This window comes from Nyctibius grandis, chromosome 2 (assembly GCF_013368605.1).
Source record: "Nyctibius grandis isolate bNycGra1 chromosome 2, bNycGra1.pri, whole genome shotgun sequence".
NCBI classification, from domain to species: Eukaryota; Metazoa; Chordata; class Aves; order Nyctibiiformes; family Nyctibiidae; genus Nyctibius; species Nyctibius grandis.
Window position 1 is genome coordinate 92,707,408 of NC_090659.1, and position 20,377 is coordinate 92,727,784.

The 20,377-nt window shown below is 41.3% G+C and overlaps 1 protein-coding gene across 1 annotated transcript in view; it reads left to right on the plus strand.

Moving 5' to 3' along the window:
• Positions 1-1,542: 1,542 nt before the first annotated feature.
• DNAJC15 (DnaJ heat shock protein family (Hsp40) member C15) overlaps positions 1,543-20,377 on the plus strand; it is a 29,933-nt gene continuing 11,098 nt past the window's right edge. The window contains exons 1-3 of the mRNA XM_068425007.1: positions 1,543-1,724; positions 8,497-8,548; positions 10,474-10,547. Coding sequence (XP_068281108.1) covers positions 1,623-1,724; positions 8,497-8,548; positions 10,474-10,547 — 228 coding nt within the window. The 5' untranslated portion in view covers positions 1,543-1,622. The remainder of the gene's footprint in view (positions 1,725-8,496; positions 8,549-10,473; positions 10,548-20,377) is intronic.

Here is a 20,377-nt window from a genome sequence, read left to right on the forward strand (position 1 = left end):
CATCAAAAATTAGTAAGTGACATACTATTCTGCATTACTTCTATGCAAATCAATGAACAAAAAATTATTAGTTGGGGACATTTTTATTGATTTTAAAATAGGTTTTAAGGTTACAAGAAATTCAATTCCACTGAAGGTTTAAAAAATTAACCATATATGATTGTATGTTATATGTTCAATGAAGAATTAAAAAGGAACGTATTTCTTCCCAAATGGATCATGAGACAACTTCCAATGACTTCTGTGCTGCAGAAAGTAAAATTTATACATCTGTGTAAGATTAATGAAATGCTACATATGGTCAACTCACCTTTATGGTTAATAGCAGCTGTACTTTCAAAAGATACTTAGAGATGAATTAAAGCAGTTGCCTTTCAGCATTATAGGACTGATGAGTATCAATCAGATATACAAAACCATGGTATGTGCTCAGAATGATGCCTTAGAGTATCAATCAGATATACAAAACCATGGTATGTGCTCAGAATGATGCCTTAGAAGAACAATCGCTGTTTGAAATAAGAGATGAGAGTAATTCTTTTTGTTGAGTCGTACTGCTTAGCAATCTGCAGATAATTCAATTCCATTGCCATTACTAACAGGTAGGAGAGAAGGAAAACCAGGGTAAGTGTAAAAGAAGAGCTGTTACGCTGCTGTATGGAAAAGGGATTAAGCATTTTACATTTTGTGATACAGGACTAATGGTGATTGACCACTTCTTATATAACGTATCACTTGAAGAATTTCAGAAGGGTGAACTATGATCCTGTCAGCATTTTGAGGAAACCAAAATATAAATATATCGAAATATAAATATACGCAGACATCAACTAAGGTGATAAAATAGAAATATTAAAACTCATTTTTAGTGGTTTAGCTTTTTTTTTCCCAGATCAATTTTTCTTTATCCTTTCCTTTACATATGTTTTCCCCCTTCTAAAATCCCAGATTCTTTCTGAAGACGGACATGAAGCATTTCTGTGTGGCCTTTCCTTCTCCCAAGTGTTTTCTCCTTCTTCTTATACTATTTTTTACGCATAAATTATCTCTCATCCCTTCACCTCCCCCGCCCCCCGCCCCTTTCTTTCTTGGCTGTCGGGATTTAGAACAAGCAGCCACTTCCAGTCTTCCTGCTCCTCAAACCAGTCAGGAGGATAAATGAAGGAAAGATCCGTCCCCGGTCTCCGACCCAGCGTTAAGGCGGGAGCCTGGGAGGGCATCCCTCAGGCACCGGCTCCTTCCCCGCCGTGAGGCGCCATCAACCTCCCAGCCGCCCTTCCTCAGGGAGGCGGAGACCTCAGCGGTAAAGCCGAGCTCCTCAGGTATGAGCGAGGGCGGCCCCGGGGCGGGAGGAGGCCGTGAGGGCCGAGCTTCGGCGGTGACACAGCCCGCCCCCCGCCACAGCACCGGCCCCTGACATGGCCGGCGCCATCCCCCCGCGCGCCCCTCGCGCCGAGGCCATGACGCACGAAGGAGGCGGCTGGGCGGGGCGTGTGACGCGCCACTGTTGGCCCGCCCCTCTCACGGATGATTGGCGAGGGGCGGGAGCCTCGGCGTATGTCCTTCCGGACTGGTTTGTCCCTCCGGCCGACCTGTAGCGCCGTTCCCTCTTCCCCTCCAGCATGGAAGGAGCCGCGGCCTCCTCCGAGGGCCTGCGCTACGCCGAGTACGCCAGGTTCCCTACGGGCGCTGGCAAGGGCCAAGCCGAGCTGGACCGAGGGCTGGTGAGCGCGCCGGGGGCGGGGAGGGGGAGGCAGCCCATCCCCGAGGAGAGGGGAGAGCAACAGCCGGCTGTGCCCTCCCCCCTTTCCTCCTCCCCCCTTTTCCTCCTCCCCCCTTTTCCTCCTCCCCCCTTTCCTCCTCCCCCCTTTCCTCCTCCCCCCTTTCCTCCTCCCCCCTTTTCTCCTTCCCCCGCTGCCGCTGCCCGAAGGCCGGGGTGCTGGTGCCCGGGGTGAGAAGGCTTGTGCCCCCTCGCCTCAGGGCTTGCGGGGCCCTGGTGGAGCTGCAGCCTGGCAGCGGGATACGCGCGAGCGCTTCAGCCCCCTGCGTGCGCAGACAAGGCCTAAAACTTTGTCCCTCTGCCCTAAAGAGATGATACCTGTGATGATACTGTGCGAGATTTATTTCCGCAGGTTTGGGCGTTAATGGTCTTGTAGAGCTCTGTTTCAGGAGAGTAATTCTTACCTGGTCGTTTGTCATGTGGGAGAGGACGGATGGGTCTGGAGCGGAGGCAAAATGCCTCCAAGGTTTCCCGGCTCTGAGGGAAGGGTGCTGGGACCTGTCCTGCTCCTTCGTTCTCGTCCCTTCGGCTGCTTCATGGGACAAGGAGTTCTCTTTGGAAAGGAATTGAGAAATATACACTGCTTAAAGCACTGGATGGTGAAATTTTCACATTTTTAAAATGTTTTTAATATGTATTTGCCTTACTTCATTGTGTGTGTTTTGTTGCCCCTACAATATTTTTTTTTAAATACAATTTTTAAAAGCATAGTTCTCTATAAGTTATTTATTCATTGTTACTACAGTCTAGACTCTCTTTTCCCAGGAGTGTCTTTCTATGTATTTAACAGCAAGCTGTATAATCTTAAGAAGCTGACTCTAAAACTCATTATTGACACGTCCATGCACTCTGCCCTTGGAATGCTAGCAGGGAAATTCCTTGTGAATTTTGTGGAGTCTTTGAGTCTCGTTACCTATCTGAGATAAAAATTGCATCTGGGGTTAGCATGACTTGCTTTGTTGGTGTGAGTTGTTTTGTCAGGTTCTTACTAAGGTCCAGAGACTGTGGTAGGTTTTTAGGGGACTAAGTTCTAGATTGCTGCAATTTTCTATCGAAATTTATTCTTTTAGCCAGGCCTTTCAGTGGAGAATGCAGTATTTTTTCAGGCATATATACATTGTAAACTGTTAGCATATGGTTGGCAGTAGAAGCTATTTCAGAGTTCCTCTAGTGGAAAAAATGGCCAGTACCTATGCGTGTTGGATTTCTGGCTAAGGAATTCAGAAAGAGGTCAAGTTGCATATACCAAATTCTAAAATTTTGCTATTGAGAAATAGCAAGATAAACTGTAGTGCTGGGCATCTGTTCCTCTGACATACAGGGCTAACAAGGCCTCCTTGCCACAGTGGAAGGAAAGGGTAGTAGCAGCAAAGTCTGAAACAGCAGCATCTACCTCAGGGTAGAAAGAGCTCTGTTCAATATCCTACCTTGAATCTTGTGAGATGGCCTGGATGTTAGCTGTAGTCACTTGATCTGAGTCACTTTTACTCTTGTTGTCATTTTACAAAAGCATTTGGAGTTTGGAGCGACAGAAGAACAACGTGGAAGCATAAAGAGTCTGTTCTCAAAGGTACCCGCAAGAGGCCTTTGTTAATTAATACATACTCAACAAGACTGATTTGGATGCCTTAAGGTAGTGCTTGTATTAGTGAATCTGTTGCTCGGGTACCATTTCCTATGAAAAACCATCAGAAACCTTAGGCATAGTTTTGTATACAAACCGAAAAAGTTGCTGTGAAATAAATGACACAAATTGACAGGAGAATTGGGTGAGCATGGAGAACAGCATCTAGCTGAAATTACTTTTAATTCGCTATTGGAAAATACATTAAATTTCAATGGAAGGTAAGACTGGAAGGAAAACATTAGACTATGAAATCAAATCTGTTGCAGATAGTTTGTAATATAATCCCACTTCAAAATGTATCTGGCTCCATATAGAGTTAATTAGGTGGTTTGCTCTGAAACAGTCTTCCAATAAACTGTAGTACCTACTCTTCTGAGGAACAGAAGCCTTATTCTACCTTCCATACCAAACAATCACTTATTTCAGGTCAAGAATTTTTAATTTAAGGAAAAAGTAGTTTCAGAAATATTTTTGTACACTTGGTTAACATACTTGTGTATTCTAGTTCTTAGCGTCAAGCAGCACTTAAAAAACCAACAAATCAAACCTTCCTAAAACAAAGTTTTTAGTTAAGTAAGCAATTTACACTTGTGTATTTATTTCAATGTAAGTATATACTTCCTATTTCACTGATCCATGATTAAGCATGGGCTGATAACACAATGCCATCCAACCCATCAGAACAAATGATTATTTTCTCTCTGCTTTTTATTCCATTACGCTGTAGCTTTCTGAGGCAAAAGACAGTAGAGCTCTTGCTGTGTGTCTGAAAGCTAGTTGAGAGAAGAGCAAAATATTTTCCATTTGACCAAGAAGGGTGTTTTTACTGACTGTGTTAGAAGAACCAGTGTATAAAATACAAATCCTGTGTAAGCAGGTATATTTTAATATTCGTAAAGGTGGTTCTTGTAGCCTGTGGTCAGATGTAATAGTGTTGCACTGAAATTTAAAAATTATGCATTTTAGATTCTTTTTATATTTATAAGTTTAACTTTTTTCTACTTCGTAGAAGGAGAAGCTGCAATGCTAGGAATTACAGAAGTTATATTTTTTTTAGTATGGCTAAGTTAGCAGAGACTGTGGATTAGAAATTTGCAGAAAGAATGTCTCATTCTTCCTTGTTTCTTCTGCTGAGAAATTAAGACTACTGGAAAATTACATATTAAAGGATTAGGCCACAGATCTCTGTATGCTAACAGTATATGATGTTTACCTTTAAACATACTGCATGTTAATTAATATGCTTTATCCTCTTTTGTTTGCCAAACGCTTTGGTATGTCAGGTCTTGCAGTTGCCTTTCTAATGTGTGTGTTTTCTTATACACGTTTCTGAAAATACTTTAAAAAAAACCCAGGTCTTGCAGATTTAGCAAAACTTGGTTTTATTGTTTTCTGTGTCTAAGAGGGTTTGTTACTGAAAACTGGACTACATGGTAAAATTAAAATACTGAGATCAGCAGAATAGGATAGGATTGCTGAGTAACCTTTGGGAGCTGATTCATTGAATAAAAAAAGGGACAGATGTTTACCTTTTAATCTCTTTTATTTTTTAATTTCTTTATTTTTCCCTCTTGGATCTTAAGAGGATGCTTTCATTTAAAACCTACATCTTAGAAATTTCTTAATGGCATTTTTTGAAGGGGGAGGAAGGTCAGTTTTGTCATAATTGAAAGTCAGTAAGTATTTATTTTATTTTTTTTTAGCCTTTTTGAATCTGAAATAAAATGCATTTTCAAGCAATAGGAGCCAAAAATTATCATGGTGGTAGTTGTATTGGCCTGCCATAAATGAACTGACCCCTGCTACAATGATAGTGAGTTGTTTTCATTTAATATTGACGTGAAAGGAGTGCATTTAATTAAAGCTTTGCACTTTATACTCTACACTTCAAAGCACCAGACTAACCTTGACTTACTCTTCTAAAAAAAGGAAACTGAGTCAAGCTGGACTTAAAAGACTGACTAGTTAGTACTTGAAGTTGCCACTAATTTTATGAGAGAGGCTGTGTCAGTAAAGACAAACCATGCAATCTATCTTATGTTGATTCAAAGGCAGTTTTTATTGCATGTGTATAGCTAGGATATATTCACACCATAACAAACATTCCAGGTCTTTGGTATGACAAGTTATTGCTTCATTGCTACTATGTGGCAAGTGACTCTTCCCTAACCTTCTCGTACTGCAAATAAGATGAGTTACTGTAAACCAATATTTCTCAGCTTTTCTGGTGGTTGTACCTCACTTCAAAATGTGGACAATCTTTCATGCCTCTCTCGCTTGAGCTTTCCATCACTTCTACCTAGTTTTCTGGCTTGTCTTCATATTCCTGTTGATCCTGTGTGCTGCTTCTATTCTAGAGCTGCTGCCGTGCTGCTTTTTTACCTGCTGTTTTGCAGGCAGCACTAGCTTTCCACTAGCTGCTAGCGCTTTCCACTGAGACTGAAATAATGTATCCCAGTGGACATGGCTGACTCTACCAAAGGCCCTCAGGGGTCTCTACATTATGTTCCCACACTACTGTTCAAAAAACTTAAGCTATTTCTGCACTGAACTGACACAGTCCAGGTATTATTTATTAGCCTGGACTCTGTGCTTACCTGTGAGGAGGTGTCTGCTCTGGTGATGCCTTGTTGCAACCTGCATACCTTGTTGTAAACAGTTGACTTAAACCACCTTTTTGGTGGCAAAGCAAGTATAACTTAATTTGGACTAGCACAAGCTAATAAATATTTTTTTTTTTTGCTAGTGTGATCTGTTTCACATATTGTTGAGCTCTTAATTGGCTGTAACCACTTAGAGATTCTCACTGTTGTTCTGAACAAGTCAAGGATAGTCACTTGAATATAAATCCATGGTCACAAACCACAGAACAAAATAATATAGAATTTCTATATGGTTATGGTATTTTCAGAAATGTTGTGGCTGTTTCTGGTTAGTGTCTAAACAGAGGAAGTAGAGGAACTTTTTAGAAGGTTTGAATATTGAGAGCCTGGGAAAACGGTTTTGTGAGAAGAAATGAAAAGAGTTTTAGTTTAGTGAGGAGATGAACTGTATGCTTCACTATTTTATATCGTCTACCATTTAAGGTAACGTACTTATATTTTTTTCATGGTCTAAAGATGAGGGGAAATTTTGTGGAACTGAAAGGAACAACAGACATAAAACTACTACATTATTTTTACATTCAGAAATCAATGCTAATATCGAGACTGAAGACTACACTGAAATGGAAGCATTAGGTTACTAAAATGGGATAGGCAGGTTTTAAAGGCCAAAAATCCCCCAGTCTTAACTTTGGAGCTCCACTTTCAGTAAGTTTAGTGATTTTATTTTTTTTTTTTTTTTTTTTTCCTGCTAGAAACCTCTATGCAGTTGCAGTATTATGTTATGAAAATAGCTAGAATAGCCCCACCCAGGTAGGTGGGAGGTAGTTATTTAGTTAAAATGCATGGGGTCCAGAAGCTAGATATGGAGGAATACAGCTGCTTCTAGATGAGCTCAGAGCACGCTACCACTTTTTCCTGAGCTCAATACTACAGGCAGCAGTCACTGCCACTTGCCTTCAGAGCTGAAGCTGTAGGAGCCACTGGGTGTGAAGGCAGTGCCTACATCTTGTACAGCTGCCCCTTTGCTGGGAAAGTTGTCGATCTGTGTTCTAGCCCCTACTAAGCTAGCTCTAGAAGGCTTTAAAACTGGTATTTGCCAACTCTTCCCCTACTCCGTCTCTATCTAGAAATTAGATTGGGTGCAATCAAAGACAGAGAATTTTAGCCCCAGGAATCTTAGTAGCAAAGGCAACTTGGCTCCAAATCCAGTTATTAGGGCACTCACATTGAAATTCGGGCCTTAAGTCCTGCTGTCAGGCTTGTTAGTAGAAAACGCATAGACCAGTTATTGGATAAATGCAGCAGTTAGTCATATATAGAAGAGACAGTCTGGTGATAAAAGCATTTTCATTGTCGTAATTTTTTTGAATTTAAGCTAAACAAACCTACTCTGATTTCTTGTATTTCCTGGGGGGAAGTTGAAGGCGTTATTGAACTATCATATGGTAAGACAGGTAGTGCCACAGATGACTTTATTTCATTTGTTTCAAAGATTACATGTAGCCTTTTCAGAAGTGGAGAGATGCCCCCCAACACTTACAATGCTCATTACCCTTCTTGAATTCTGCAAACGTGTGAGAAGTCAGTCCCTTCTTCAAGGTTTACTACATATCTTTCAGCAGCTTCTTGTTCAACATGGAGATACTTCTTATTGTCCTTCTTGCCTTTCTTCAAGCACTGTGTAGGAAAATACATACACCTAATCTGGGGGTTTTAAGTTAGTAAAAGGTAGGAGTTACTGTTGTCTAAATCAGATGTCCGAGTCTTTTTTTGTGGGTTTGGTTCCAAGAGCTCAGTTAGACTTAAAGCGAATTTTAGCTGATAATGAACACTGTCTGAAATCTGTCAGTAGTCTGTCTATTTACAAATATTTGTACTATAAGGTGGAGTCCAGCCAGTGATTGACACTAAGTCATGAAAAAAGATTACTGGTCTTCATGTCTTTTTTGGGGCTTCCATGAGTCACAGCGTGAAAGATAGAAGACACTAATGTACATTTGTGGCCATAGCGTTTAAGTTAATATTCCCATACCATTTTCAACCAATGTCATCGTGAGATTCCCAGTGAAGGACTTTGCAAAACAGTATTTTTTTTTTTTAGCTTTTCATGTTTTTGTAATAAATGGATACTTTCTGTTATGTACTGTGTTGAACTAGTCTGCACAAATAATTTCAAGTAATCCTGAATAGTTGTCTGCCTTGCGTTTTTATCATTACATACTGGGAGCTGCTTTGTCAGTGTTTGTTCACTGATTTGCTAATGGGTAGTTCCAAGTTAAACCTGATGCATTGGCATGGGTTTGTGGGACTGAACTATAAAATCTAACGTAACCTGTGAAATACAGAACTTACTTCTATCTTTCTTGTAAATTATATATGAAATGTCCACATCAGACATCAGAAATACCACTGTTAAAGTAAAAGGTGCATATATTTTGAATTAGCATTTGCGTGTTATTCTGATTCCTGTTTTTCTGCTTTAGGCCAGAACTATGATAGCAGTTGGACTTGGTGTTGCAACTGTTGCATTTACAGGTAAGCTAAATTACCAGCTGAGAGTGGAACTGTCACTTGTGAGCTGCTGTTCCCAAAAGGGTTAGTGAAGTTTTTATGAATATAAATAGTGGAAAGTAGAAAGGTCGCTTGAGAGCACTATGGAGAGTTGTGTCCAGTTCCTGTCCCTTCAAAATCCTTGACATATTTTCCAGAATTCTTTTTGAAAAGTCACAGCTGGAGAAACTAATTTTATGGGCAGCAGCTAAAAGGTTCCATCTGCTTTTTGTCTGCAAAATGTAATGTGAAAAGTTTACTTTGTTCATTTAATAACATATTGTGAGGTGGAAGCTTTTTAGTATAGAAGAGTGCAGCAGGATCTTGTGATGTGAAGGTGATGCTCGACAAATTCAAGTAGAGAAAAATAGAAGGTTTTAGTGGCTGCAGTGATTTATCATACTAAACTGTTCCCATAGTACGTTTTTTGTTACTTGAACTCTTTGCATCTGGACTGTATCTTCTTCTGAAAAATAGGTTCTAGTCCAACCACAGGGCATGGGCTTAACACGATTTTGGGTTACTCAGACTAGATAACTGTGGTCTGTTCTGGTTTTGAAATACACAAATTGATTTCCATTATTTTCAGCATATAAAACCAACCATGGTCAGCCATGTGCAAATGCATACACCAAGAGTAGATACAATAGATGAGCAAGTTGCACCAAACTTCAGCAGGTGTTTGCTGGGTACAGCTGTGTTGTTTTTTTCATTAGGGGAAGGAAAGACAAGATCTTTGGTGATGTCCACCCATTAAGCAGTCGGCTTATCTGTGTGTTTGGATAGAAGCAGAAGAGGAATGCTCTTAGCATTTCTTCTGCTGGTTGAGCTGAAGAATTAATGGCAGATAGCAAAGAAGTGGTAACAAAAAGCATTAAGTAGAAGGTGAGGTAATATATTAGTACATCACAGCATTTCAGCAGTGATGCTCTAACAGTGGTTTTAACTTTTGTGTTAACATAGGCACAGGCTTAGATGACTAAACCTATGGACATGTCGCGTATTTTAAGAATGAAAGCAAGATGCTATTTGAATGAAGCAGAGCCACACTATATAAAAAGTTTTTCCATTGTGTATAATAGTCATTTGCATTGCTAATGAATAGTTAAAATGATAATTGGGGACAGAGGACTTACAGGGAAAATATTTCATAACATGTCACAAATCTTGATTCTGAAGTGGATAGACCTACTTTGTACTTCTGAGAGCGCAGTCTAATAGAGTTCCCTCTAGCCTTTCCTAGCTATAGACGTTCACTGCCGGTGGGGAGTTGAATGGCTCTGAATCCCAGAAGATCCTCTCTTTGTAACAAAATAAAAAATACAGTACTTACAAAATGTGTGATTAAGCATACAACATCACAGCAAGGAATGTGTAGTACATAGATTTCTTTTTTTGAAGACCTAACCTTTGAACAGTATTTAATAAATAATGTATATCCAAAGCTAATGGTTCATACTCCCCTTTTTCTTAAAGTTCACAAGGCAGTTATCTTTATTTATCATACTGAAATGCATTTAAATTATTTATTTTGTGAGCAAACACAGTGGATCTTTGCAGTCCATGACTAGGTTTTTAGATGAAGTATACTAAACTTCTTCCCCTCCCTCCCCCACTGGTGCAAAGATTGAAAAATGTAAACCATAGCAAGTTTACTGTGGGACTTCTGTTGAGCAGGATCCGAAAAACAGCTGTTGAGGGTACACCTTGAAAAGCAGTAAAGTGCAACGGTGCTGTACAGCAAATAAATGAGACAAAAAGACTCACAAGGAAGGATTTTGATTGCTTGGGGTTTTTTAAACCAAAATTCTTTCTGCTGTAAGCTGATGAATATAAGTTGGAGACTTTTTTTTTTTTTCCCCTTTTAGTGGATGTTGGTTAAAATTTCATTTAACTTCAATCTTTTTCAGGTCGTTATGCTTTCCACCTTTGGAAACCATTGGAGCAGGCAATTACAGAGACAGCAAAGAGGATTTCAAGTTCTGTAAGTTTAGAGTTTACTTTATGCTAAATTTATGATTTTGTATTTCAAGTATTTAGAAGGGAGATGTTTTATGTTAAATATGGTAAGTGCCACTTAGGTTATTTTTTTTCCAGTATAGGGGCACTCCTTACTCTGTATGTTCTGGAGTATTATCTGGTGTATTTTAAATCCCTGTGGATGAAGCTATATCAAAAGATGTTTGTGAGTTTGATAAACAGTTCTGATTTTCCTGGTGAAGTTCCGCATTTCAGAACTCTTTGCTAGTAAGTGTATGATAAATTGTGTGAAGTGTGCTGAGAGAAAATAGCTAATTCCTGGTGACTACAAAGTGATGACATGCAGTTTCATTTCAAGAAGCTAAAAAAGAAAGAATTTTGTCATTTTTATTTAGGATACAGTGTTAAAAATCAAGAAGGCAAATTGATAAACTTCTAGAAAAGGTTGCCTTATAGATGGAGAAGCTTGTTTTCTTGCTCACATATGAGTTGTCTTTTTTTTTTTTTCTTCCCCAGGTAATATGAACTTTTAATCAAGTTTTTGTTCTTTGTTTTGCCCTGGATATTTAAAACTGTAATAATGAGATAAAAACTCAAGAGGTAGAGTGTTGTGAGAGGAGCATATGCAGGGAGTGCTCAAGAGCATTTACTTTTTGCTTCAGTGGCTGTACTGTCCTCGGGTAAATAAATAAATACGTTCCGTTCCTGTTTGATTAATGTAATTCCGTATGAGGTATATGTCTGCTTGTGGCAGTGTATTCTTTGAGTTCATAATCTGTGAACACTTATCCACAGTGGAAGGAACACAATTCCCCTCTTGATGCTGATGGGTAAGGGTGTTGAGGGAGTAATTGTTGCAGATTATTATTTTCTGAAAAATATATTAAAGGTAGGTTTTTTAAAAAGTGATCATTAGCATTGTACCTATTAATATGAGGCTGATTGCAACACAGAGCCTGTCTACAATATATAGGCAGACACTAGGGTCCAAATTTATATGCCATCTGTACTTTGTGTTCCTGTGCAAGCTTAATCAATGCAAGCTTCCTGAGGAGGGAAAAGCTCAAAACGTGGGCTTGTCCTCCTGGGGCTGGTCCACACTTGTTCTTACTTGCGATATGTATCCGCTGGAAATGGTGCTCCTGGATCAGTTTTTGCTCTCTGTCCCTCTATTGCATTGCTGTTGTGAGACCAACACCAGTTTTTTTTTCCTTTCCAAAGTAATTTTTTGAAAGATTCCCAAGTTGCCTACCAAAATAGCAGAGGGGACTTTAGGTACTGCGAATTAAATTGCTTTCATATGATATGGATACAGTCTGACTTGCAGGCTTTCTAGAGGCAGCTAGCAATAAAGCCATGTGGCTTCGGAGTAGGGAGTGCTTCAGTCTTCACCCTCCCTCCCCAATAGTTTTACTCCAGCGTTTCTTCTTCTATCGATTTGTAGGCATAGGCTAGAGAATCTAAATTCAGACATGTTCACATAAGAAAGCAGGCAGTGACTCTCTTTAGCGCATTGAAATATGACATGCTACTGCACAGAGACGTGTCTGTTCCTAGGAATCTGTACCCCTCAATACTGGCATACTGGCTGAGCCAAGCTCATTACAGGCCTATCTCATTTTTACCACAGTGACTTTCAGAGTCTTGCAGAATTCATGAACAACCATAAAGAGCAACCCAGGAGCTTCTGCGTTCTCAGTGCTCCTAGTCCCTGGAGCTGCATCCTCTGTCTGCCTTCACATCCTGCCTTACAGCCCAGAATTGTATGTTGATTTCCAGTAGACTCTCTCTCTTCTGCTATTCTATTTCTGAACTTGAAAATACAAGTTTTCAGTGTAAGACAAAATCTGCTGTATACAGTAAAAACTCTTCCTGTTTACCATTAACTTGTATGTATTTGTCAGCTTTGCATTTGTGAGGGTAGTGATAATAGTTTTTTTCTACAACCATAGTTCAAATTTAAGACCCTTGTATAATTCTTAGCCAAGATTATTTGTTCTTTGCTACTCTACAGCTACTACTTTCTTCGACTGTATTTTTTTCCAAGTTTTTTTTTCTTCTCCCCTTCCTATTTATAATTTTTCTTTAAAACAGTAAAGAAAACATTAGGTACAAAGATCCTATATAAGTGCTTATTGTCCAGAGTTCTTATTTTAGTGGCTTTAGTGATTTTTTGGGGGGGAATTTGAAGCTGCTGAGTATAATCTGTGGATTAGCACTTTCATCACCTTTCTTTACAGTGTATTGCCCTCTAAACTATACGGACAAAGGAAATCAAGCTGTTAGTACTTTTACCTATGCTTACTGGAAAAAGCATCGCAAGTGACATTTAGTGTCTACTTTGCTGGTTTTCTATGGTGTTTGGAGGCGCCTAGCTTGGTCACTACAATTTTCAGTGGTTACTCTAGCTTTCTGGAATCAAACCCTGTCCCTCATCACTTCCTTTTTTTTTTTTTTTTTTTTGAAAGACTCTGAAGCAGCTGCCTATTTAAGAGCTGGCTTGTTCTCTCTGTAAGCCCCTGTTTGCAATTCTCCCCTCCCCACCCCGTTTCCAATAGAAGTCACAATTCATGTTTGTTGCAGTCACGTAAGGTAATCCAGATGCTGTTTATCCTTTCTTCCTACTCACTAATAAATGACTTGGGTAAGGTCAATTTGAGCAATTATGAAGCGAACATTTAAAATGCCTGCTTGCTGTATCTTGAGTATTTAACACTATTGCCTAAATAAATACCATGTACAGTCAACAACTATGCTCATCTTTTAGTCAAAAATAGTAAGTAAAGGCAAGTAAAAGTGTTATGTTTTATTCCAAATTTCTACTTCTCATTTAAGTTTAACTTACGCAGTTAAATATATATTCTTAAATATGAAGTGTAAATGCTGCTGTAGTTTAGTCCTGAAGTTTTACACCATTTTTTAAAATTTTTTATTTTTTTTTTAGTGAAGAAAGACATAGGAGGAAACATTGTCATTTCCCCTCTATGACAAGCCATAATGCTCATTTCCAGAGAAACACTTTTTTAGTTTGAGCCTAGTTTTGTTACTGGTGTCTCAAATACCAGTGACACAATTACAGGGCCTGGTTGTCGTGGGGGATTTCAACTACCCTGATATTTGCTGGGAGGCCTACTCAGCCAGCCATCCTCAGTCCAGGAGGTTCCTCCAGTGCATTGATGATAACTTTCTGATGCAAATGGTGGATGAGCCAACTAGGAGAGGAGCGCTGCTGGATCGTATCCTCACTAACAAGGAGGGTCTGGTTGAAGAGGTGAAGGTTGAGGGCAGCCTTGGTTGTAGCGACCATGAGATGGTAGAGTTCAGGATCTCATGTGGCAGGAACAGAATAGCTAGCAGAATCGCAACCCTGGACTTCAGGAGGGCCAACTTTGGCCTTTTCAAGCAATTGCTAGGGGAAATCCCATGGGACAGGGTACTAGAAGGTAAGGGGGCCCAAGATAGTTGGTTAGCATTCAAGGACTGCTTCTTCCGAGCTCAAGATCAGAGCATCCCAACAGGTCGGAAGTCAAGGAAGGGTACCAGGAGACCTGCATGGTTGAACAGGGAACTGCTGGGCAAACTCAAGTGGAAGAAGAGGGTGTACAGATCGTGGAAGGAGGGGCTGGCCACTTGGGAGGAATATAAGTCTGTTGTCAGAGGATGTAGGGAGGCAACTAGGAAAGCTAAGGCCTCCTTGGAATTAAACCTTGCAAGAGAGGTCAAGGACAACAGAAAGGGCTTCTTCAAATACATTGCAGGTAAAGCCAACACTAGAGGCAATGTAGGCCCACTGATGAATGAGGTGGGGGTCCTGGAGACAGAGGATAAAAAGAAGGCGGAGTTACTTAATGCCTTCTTTGCCTCTGTCTATACTGTTGGAGGCTGTCCTGAGGAGCCCCGGACCCCTGAGGCCTCAGAAGAAGTCAGGATAGAGGAGGAATCTGTCTTGGTTGATGAGGGCTGGGTCAGGGACCAATTAAGCAATCTGGACGTCCATAAATCCATGGGCCCTGATGGGATGCACCCGCGGGTGCTGAGGGAGCTGGCGGAAGTCATTGCTAGGCCACTCTCCATCATCTTTGCTAAGTCGTGGGCAACGGGAGAGGTGCCTGAGGACTGGAGGAAAGCGAATGTCACTCCAGTCTTCAAAAAGGGCAAGAAGGAGGACCCGGGTAACTATAGACCGGTCAGCCTCACCTCCATCCCCAGAAAGGTGATGGAACAACTTGTCCTTGGTGCTGTCTCTAGGCACATCAAGGATAGGGGGATCATTAGGGGCACTCAGCATGGCTTCACCAACGGGAAGTCATGCTCAACCAACTTGATAGCCTTTTATGAGGATGTTACCCGGTGGATAGACGATGGTAAAGCTGTGGATGTGGTCTATCTTGATTTCAGTAAAGCGTTTGACACGGTCTCCCACAGCATCCTCGCAGCTAAACTGGGGAAGTGTGGTCTGGATGATGGGGTAGTGAGGTGGATTGTGAATTGGCTGAAGGAAAGAAGCCAGAGAGTGGTGGTCAATGGGACAGAGTCCAGTTGGAGGCCTGTGTCTAGCGGAGTCCCTCAAGGGTCGGTACTGGGACCAGTTCTATTCAATATATTCATTAATGACTTGGATGAGGGAATAGAGTGCACTGTCAGCAAGTTCGCTGATGACACAAAACTCGGAGGAGAGGCTGACGCGCCGGAAGGCTGCGCAGCCATTCAGAGGGACCTGGACAGGCTGGAGAGTTGGGCGGGGAGAAATTTAATGAAATATAATAAGGGCAAGTGTAGAGTCCTGCATCTGGGCAAGAACAACCCCATGTACCAGTACAAGTTGGGGGCAGAGCTGTTGGAGACCAGCGTAGGGGAAAGGGACCTGGGAGTCCTAGTGGACAGCAGGATGACCATGAGCCAGCAGTGTGCCCTTGTGGCCAAGAAGGCCAATGGCATCCTGGGGTGTATTAGAAGGGGTGTGGTCAGCAGGTGGAGAGAGGTTCTCCTCCCCCTCTACTCTGCCCTGGTGAGGCCGCATCTGGAGTATTGTGTCCAGTTCTGGGCCCCTCAGTTCAAGAAGGACAGGGAACTGCTAGAGAGAGTCCAGCACAGAGCCACGAAGATGATTAAGGGAGTGGAAGATCTCCCTTATGAGGAGAGGCTGAGGGAGCTGGGTCTCTTTAGCTTAGAGAAGAGGAGACTGAGGGGTGACCTCATTAATGTTTTTAAATATGTAAAGGGCAAGTGTCATGAGGATGGAGCCAGGCTCTTCTCAGTGACATCCCTTGACAGGACAAGGGGCAATGGGTGCAAGCTGGAACACAGGAGGTTCCGCATAAATATGAGGAAAAACTTCTTTACTGTAAGGGTGACTGAACACTGGAACGGGCTGCCCAGAGAGGTTGTGGAGTCTCCTTCTCTGGAGACATTCAAAACCCGCCTGGACGCGTTCCTGTGTGATATGGTCTAGGTAATCCTGCCCCGGCAGGGGGATTGGACTAGATGATCTTTCGAGGTCCCTTCCAATCCCTAACATTCTGTGATTCTGTGACACTGTTTTGTTTACGTGAGTAGTGACAACAGTGTGTTGCAAGTAGAAGGTGCATAGCACTAAGTAGTCATTTGGCTTTTCTTCCTCAGACAGACCTTAATGTTATTAATTATAATGTTAATATTTCCTTGAAATGTGAAATAAAGAAAGGATGTATTTCAATAGCATTCATTACCTTTCTTTGTTGATGATGTTGAATGTTGAAAGATAGGTAGAAGATACTGAAGACAGAAACAGCAGTCTAGGCAAAAAGAACTTAAAATACTCAAATCCACAATCCTGACAATTCTGTGTTCCAGAAGAAAAGGGTGTCTTCTATAACACTTCGTTAGCGATTTTTGCACTGTTTCTCCCTTACTGGATCTGATTCTGCTCAGACTCATAAAGTTCTGAATTGAGAGGTAATGGTAGTGACCATCTCTCTTGTCCTTTGTTGAAAATAAAGTTTCCAGAGAATAATGCAATTTACAGTCTATTTTATAAATTTTTTTCTAACTGAAGGTAAGGAAGTTGAAGTTGATCTTAGCAAATTGTAAGATATATTATAGCACAGCTTCTAAATAGTCTGCTATTGTAGTTTGTTGGTTTTTTTTTTTCCCCCCCTTCCAGTGTTTGTTACCTTTTGAATGGTGGACTGTATTGGTGGTGGAACAACCCATACAGTTTTCAGAAAAATTCAGCTACTATGTGAAATATGGATGGTCTCAGTTATGGAGTTTTGAATCTCTTACCTGGCATGGAAACAGTGATTGTGCTTTCCCTGTGCTATGGCAGGAAAAGTATCTTGAAGATGCCACAGTCCAAATGAATTGGATTTTCTTAGCTGAGTGCCTTTTATGAAAATTTGCAAGAGTGAATAGACATTTGCAGAGCAAGTCCAGCCATTTTCTGTTCTTCCCCCAACCTATTAACAGCGTTTGCTCAGGAAGCAGAATTTGCTTACATAAGTTGCTAAACAGTAACAACACGCAAGGAAATGAAGTAAATTAAATGGTAGCCCCACCCCTGCCCGAATAGTACAAAGAAATGGAGAGCTCATTTCAATTATTTTTCCAGTACACAACTTGTTTGCAATAGCTGGGGTTAATAATAGCTGGGTTTGTGGTCTATCTCGATTTCAGTAAAGCGTTTGACACGGTCTCCCACAGCATCCTCGCAGCTAAACTGAGGAAGTGTGGTCTGGATGATCGGGTAGTGAGGTGGATTGTGAATTGGCTGAAGGAAAGAAGCCAGAGAGTGGTGGTCAATGGGACAGAGTCCAGTTGGAGGCCTATGTCTAGCGGAGTCCCTCAAGGGTCGGTACTGGGACCAGTTCTATTCAATATATTCATTAATGACTTGGATGAGGGAATAGAGTGCACTGTCAGCAAGTTCGCTGATGACACAAAACTGGGAGGAGTGGCTGACACAATGGAAGGCTGCGCAGCCATTCAGAGAGACCTGGACAGGCTGGAGAGTTGGGCGGGGAGAAATTTAATGAAATATAACAAGGGCAAGTGTAGAGTCCTGCATCTGGGCAAGAACAACCCCATGTACCAGTACAAGTTGGGGACAGAGCTGTTGGAGAGCAGCGTAGGGGAAAGGGACCTGGGGGTCCTAGTGGACAACAGGATGACCATGAGCCAGCAGTGTGCCCTTGTGGCCAAGAAGGCCAATGGCATCCTGGGGTGTATTAGAAGGGGTGTGGTCAGCAGGTCGAGAGAGGTTCTCCTCCCCCTCTACTCTGCCCTGGTGAGGCCGCATCTGGAGTAGTGTGTCCAGTTCTGGGCCCCTCAGTTCAAGAAGGACAGGGAACTGCTAGAGAGAGTCCAGCGCAGAGCCACGAAGATGATTAAGGGAGTGGAAGATCTCCCTTATGAGGAGAGGCTGAGGGAGCTGGGTCTCTTTAGCTTAGAGAAGAGGAGACTGAGGGGTGACCTCATTAATGTTTATAAACATGTAAAGGGCAAGTGTCATGAGGATGGAGCCAGGCTCTTCTCAGTGACATCCCTTGACAGGACAAGGGGCAATGGGTGCAAGCTGGAACACAGGAGGTTCCACTTAAATTTGAGGAAAAACTTCTTTATGGTGAGGGTGACCGAACACTGGAACAGGCTGCCCAGAGAGGTTGTGGAGTCTCCTTCTCTGGAGACATTCAAAACCCGCCTGGATGCGTTCGTGTGTGATATGGTCTAGGTAATCCTGCCCCGGCAGGGGGATTGGACTAGATGATCTTTCGAGGTCCCTTCCAATCCCTGACATTCTGTGATTCTGTGATAAATAATCAAGTGTCTAAAAGTGCCCACTCACCAAGGAGTTCTCATAACAGAAAAATATCCAAGTATTGTTTCATTTCATTGCAGCCATTAGAATTTGCAACTAGGAAAAAAGTTGCTTTAATTTGAATAGCGTGCAAAAGTTGTTTCATTCGGGAACTAGAAATTTGCCAAGGTTTTTCCTAAAATGAAGACTCAATGTTCCTTCCCCTTATTCTAACCAATGGGAAAAATGGCTTTTATGTGTAATTTCTTTTTGCTTTAAATTCTGTTTAGGATTAAGATCGTAATTTAAGAATTGATTATTCTTGCCACGTGCTTCACTTCTGAGAAGAAAATGTTTTTTCTTGATGACCAATTCAACAAACTGTTTTTGCTTATGTGCCAAAGGACAAAGACAACAGAATTTCTTTTTTCATTCTTCGTGGAAGTAAACTGAATCAAGGCTTCCCAGGATTAGAACGGTATTGAGGAAGTAGGCTTTAAAAACGTGAAAAATAATTTCTGAATTTAAGCCTATAGCCATCCCCCTCTATTCTCTTACTTCAAATAGTATTTTAGATGTAATCTACCAAGAACAGAGGTGAGTTATATTAGAGATAATTCAAATATTGCTCTTCTCTACAAGAATAGTGAACCAGTGTCTTCCTGTATTAGAGTTGTATGCTGGAGTTGAAGGGCAGAGAAGAATTAACCTTTTCAGAAATCTATCTGCACCTAAGCTGCTTTGGGAGAAGTTTTGGAAAACCTTTCAGAGGATATTAAAGTGTGCTTTTTCTCTCCTGGCTGTGGTAATTGTTTGGCATCGCTGGAAATTTCTGTGCAGTTCTGCCTCCTCAAGGGTGTTATCTGGTAGCCATTAAATTGTTAGCGTTGTGTCCTCTTGGAGGACTGGAGAAGCCCTGTGTCTTCCCGTAGTGTTACATACTCTAACCTCTAATGTCAGTGTGCACTATTAGAGACCTGTTTTATGTTACCCTGCAGCTACAGTAGCAGTTCCTCACAGAGTTTTGTTGTAGGCGTGGCACGTCCACAGTAGTGGACGTTACAGTAGTGGTTATTTCCTGCATAGTTTGGGGTGGGAAGAAGGAAGATAAAATTAGTTTCAGATCGTAGCAGCACAGCAAAAAATCTTTTACGGCTGTGTGTGACTTCATGGTAGCAATAGGTGAAGTATTTCTGTACCACAATTTTGAGTGAATGTTGCTCCTAACCTTAATTAAAGGCTTTGCTTAGGTATCATAGACAGAGCTCTTTCAATGCCTTAATGCTTTTGAAATTACATAAGAGAGAGTTTGTGTAAACATAAGGCAAAATTCTCACTGAATATGAATGGATGTATTTAGTGAGAAAAGTGTTTTATTAAGGGCCAAGCACATTTTTACTTGAGGGTGAAAGGAACACGTAAAAGTAATCTCAGCTGTCAGGCCAGACTTCCCTTTGATAGCAACAAAAGAAGCTTATTTTTCCCCAGCTGATAGGTTTTGTATTGAGGAAAAAACTTTAGTCTTGTTGAGTGATTTCTGTGTGCCAGTTCCCAAAGGCAGGCTGTCTTGGAGCTATATCTGCTGCCTCTGGGACTTGTGCAGCTTAGACTATTATTTGTGTAGCAATGGGCTAGTCCCTAATTCTTCTTACAGAAACATTTACATTGAGGAGATCACTGTTAACCATCAGTGGTGGTTCAGTAACTCTTTTATTTTTTGATTTAAAATATATTTATGGTTGACAAATATACTTTCAACCCATTCCCTATGACAATTAATTCTTGTAATGATTTACTGTCATCTCAATCTCCTTTCTTTTAATGTCCTTTTCCCACTCATGTTTTTTCTCCCCTTCTTAAAACAGTGACTAAAGTGTCACATGCCAATGAGTTTAAAAAAAACTAACCCCAGATCCTGTATCTAATCATCATCAGTCATCAGTGTCTAGGGAAGGATGCAAAGACAAAAGCTGGTTAGGATTTGCCCATATACTCTGCTACTTTGCAGTGTTCTCCAGCTCAGTGATTTCCTGAAACGGAGGTCGTGGCTTTATGGTAAG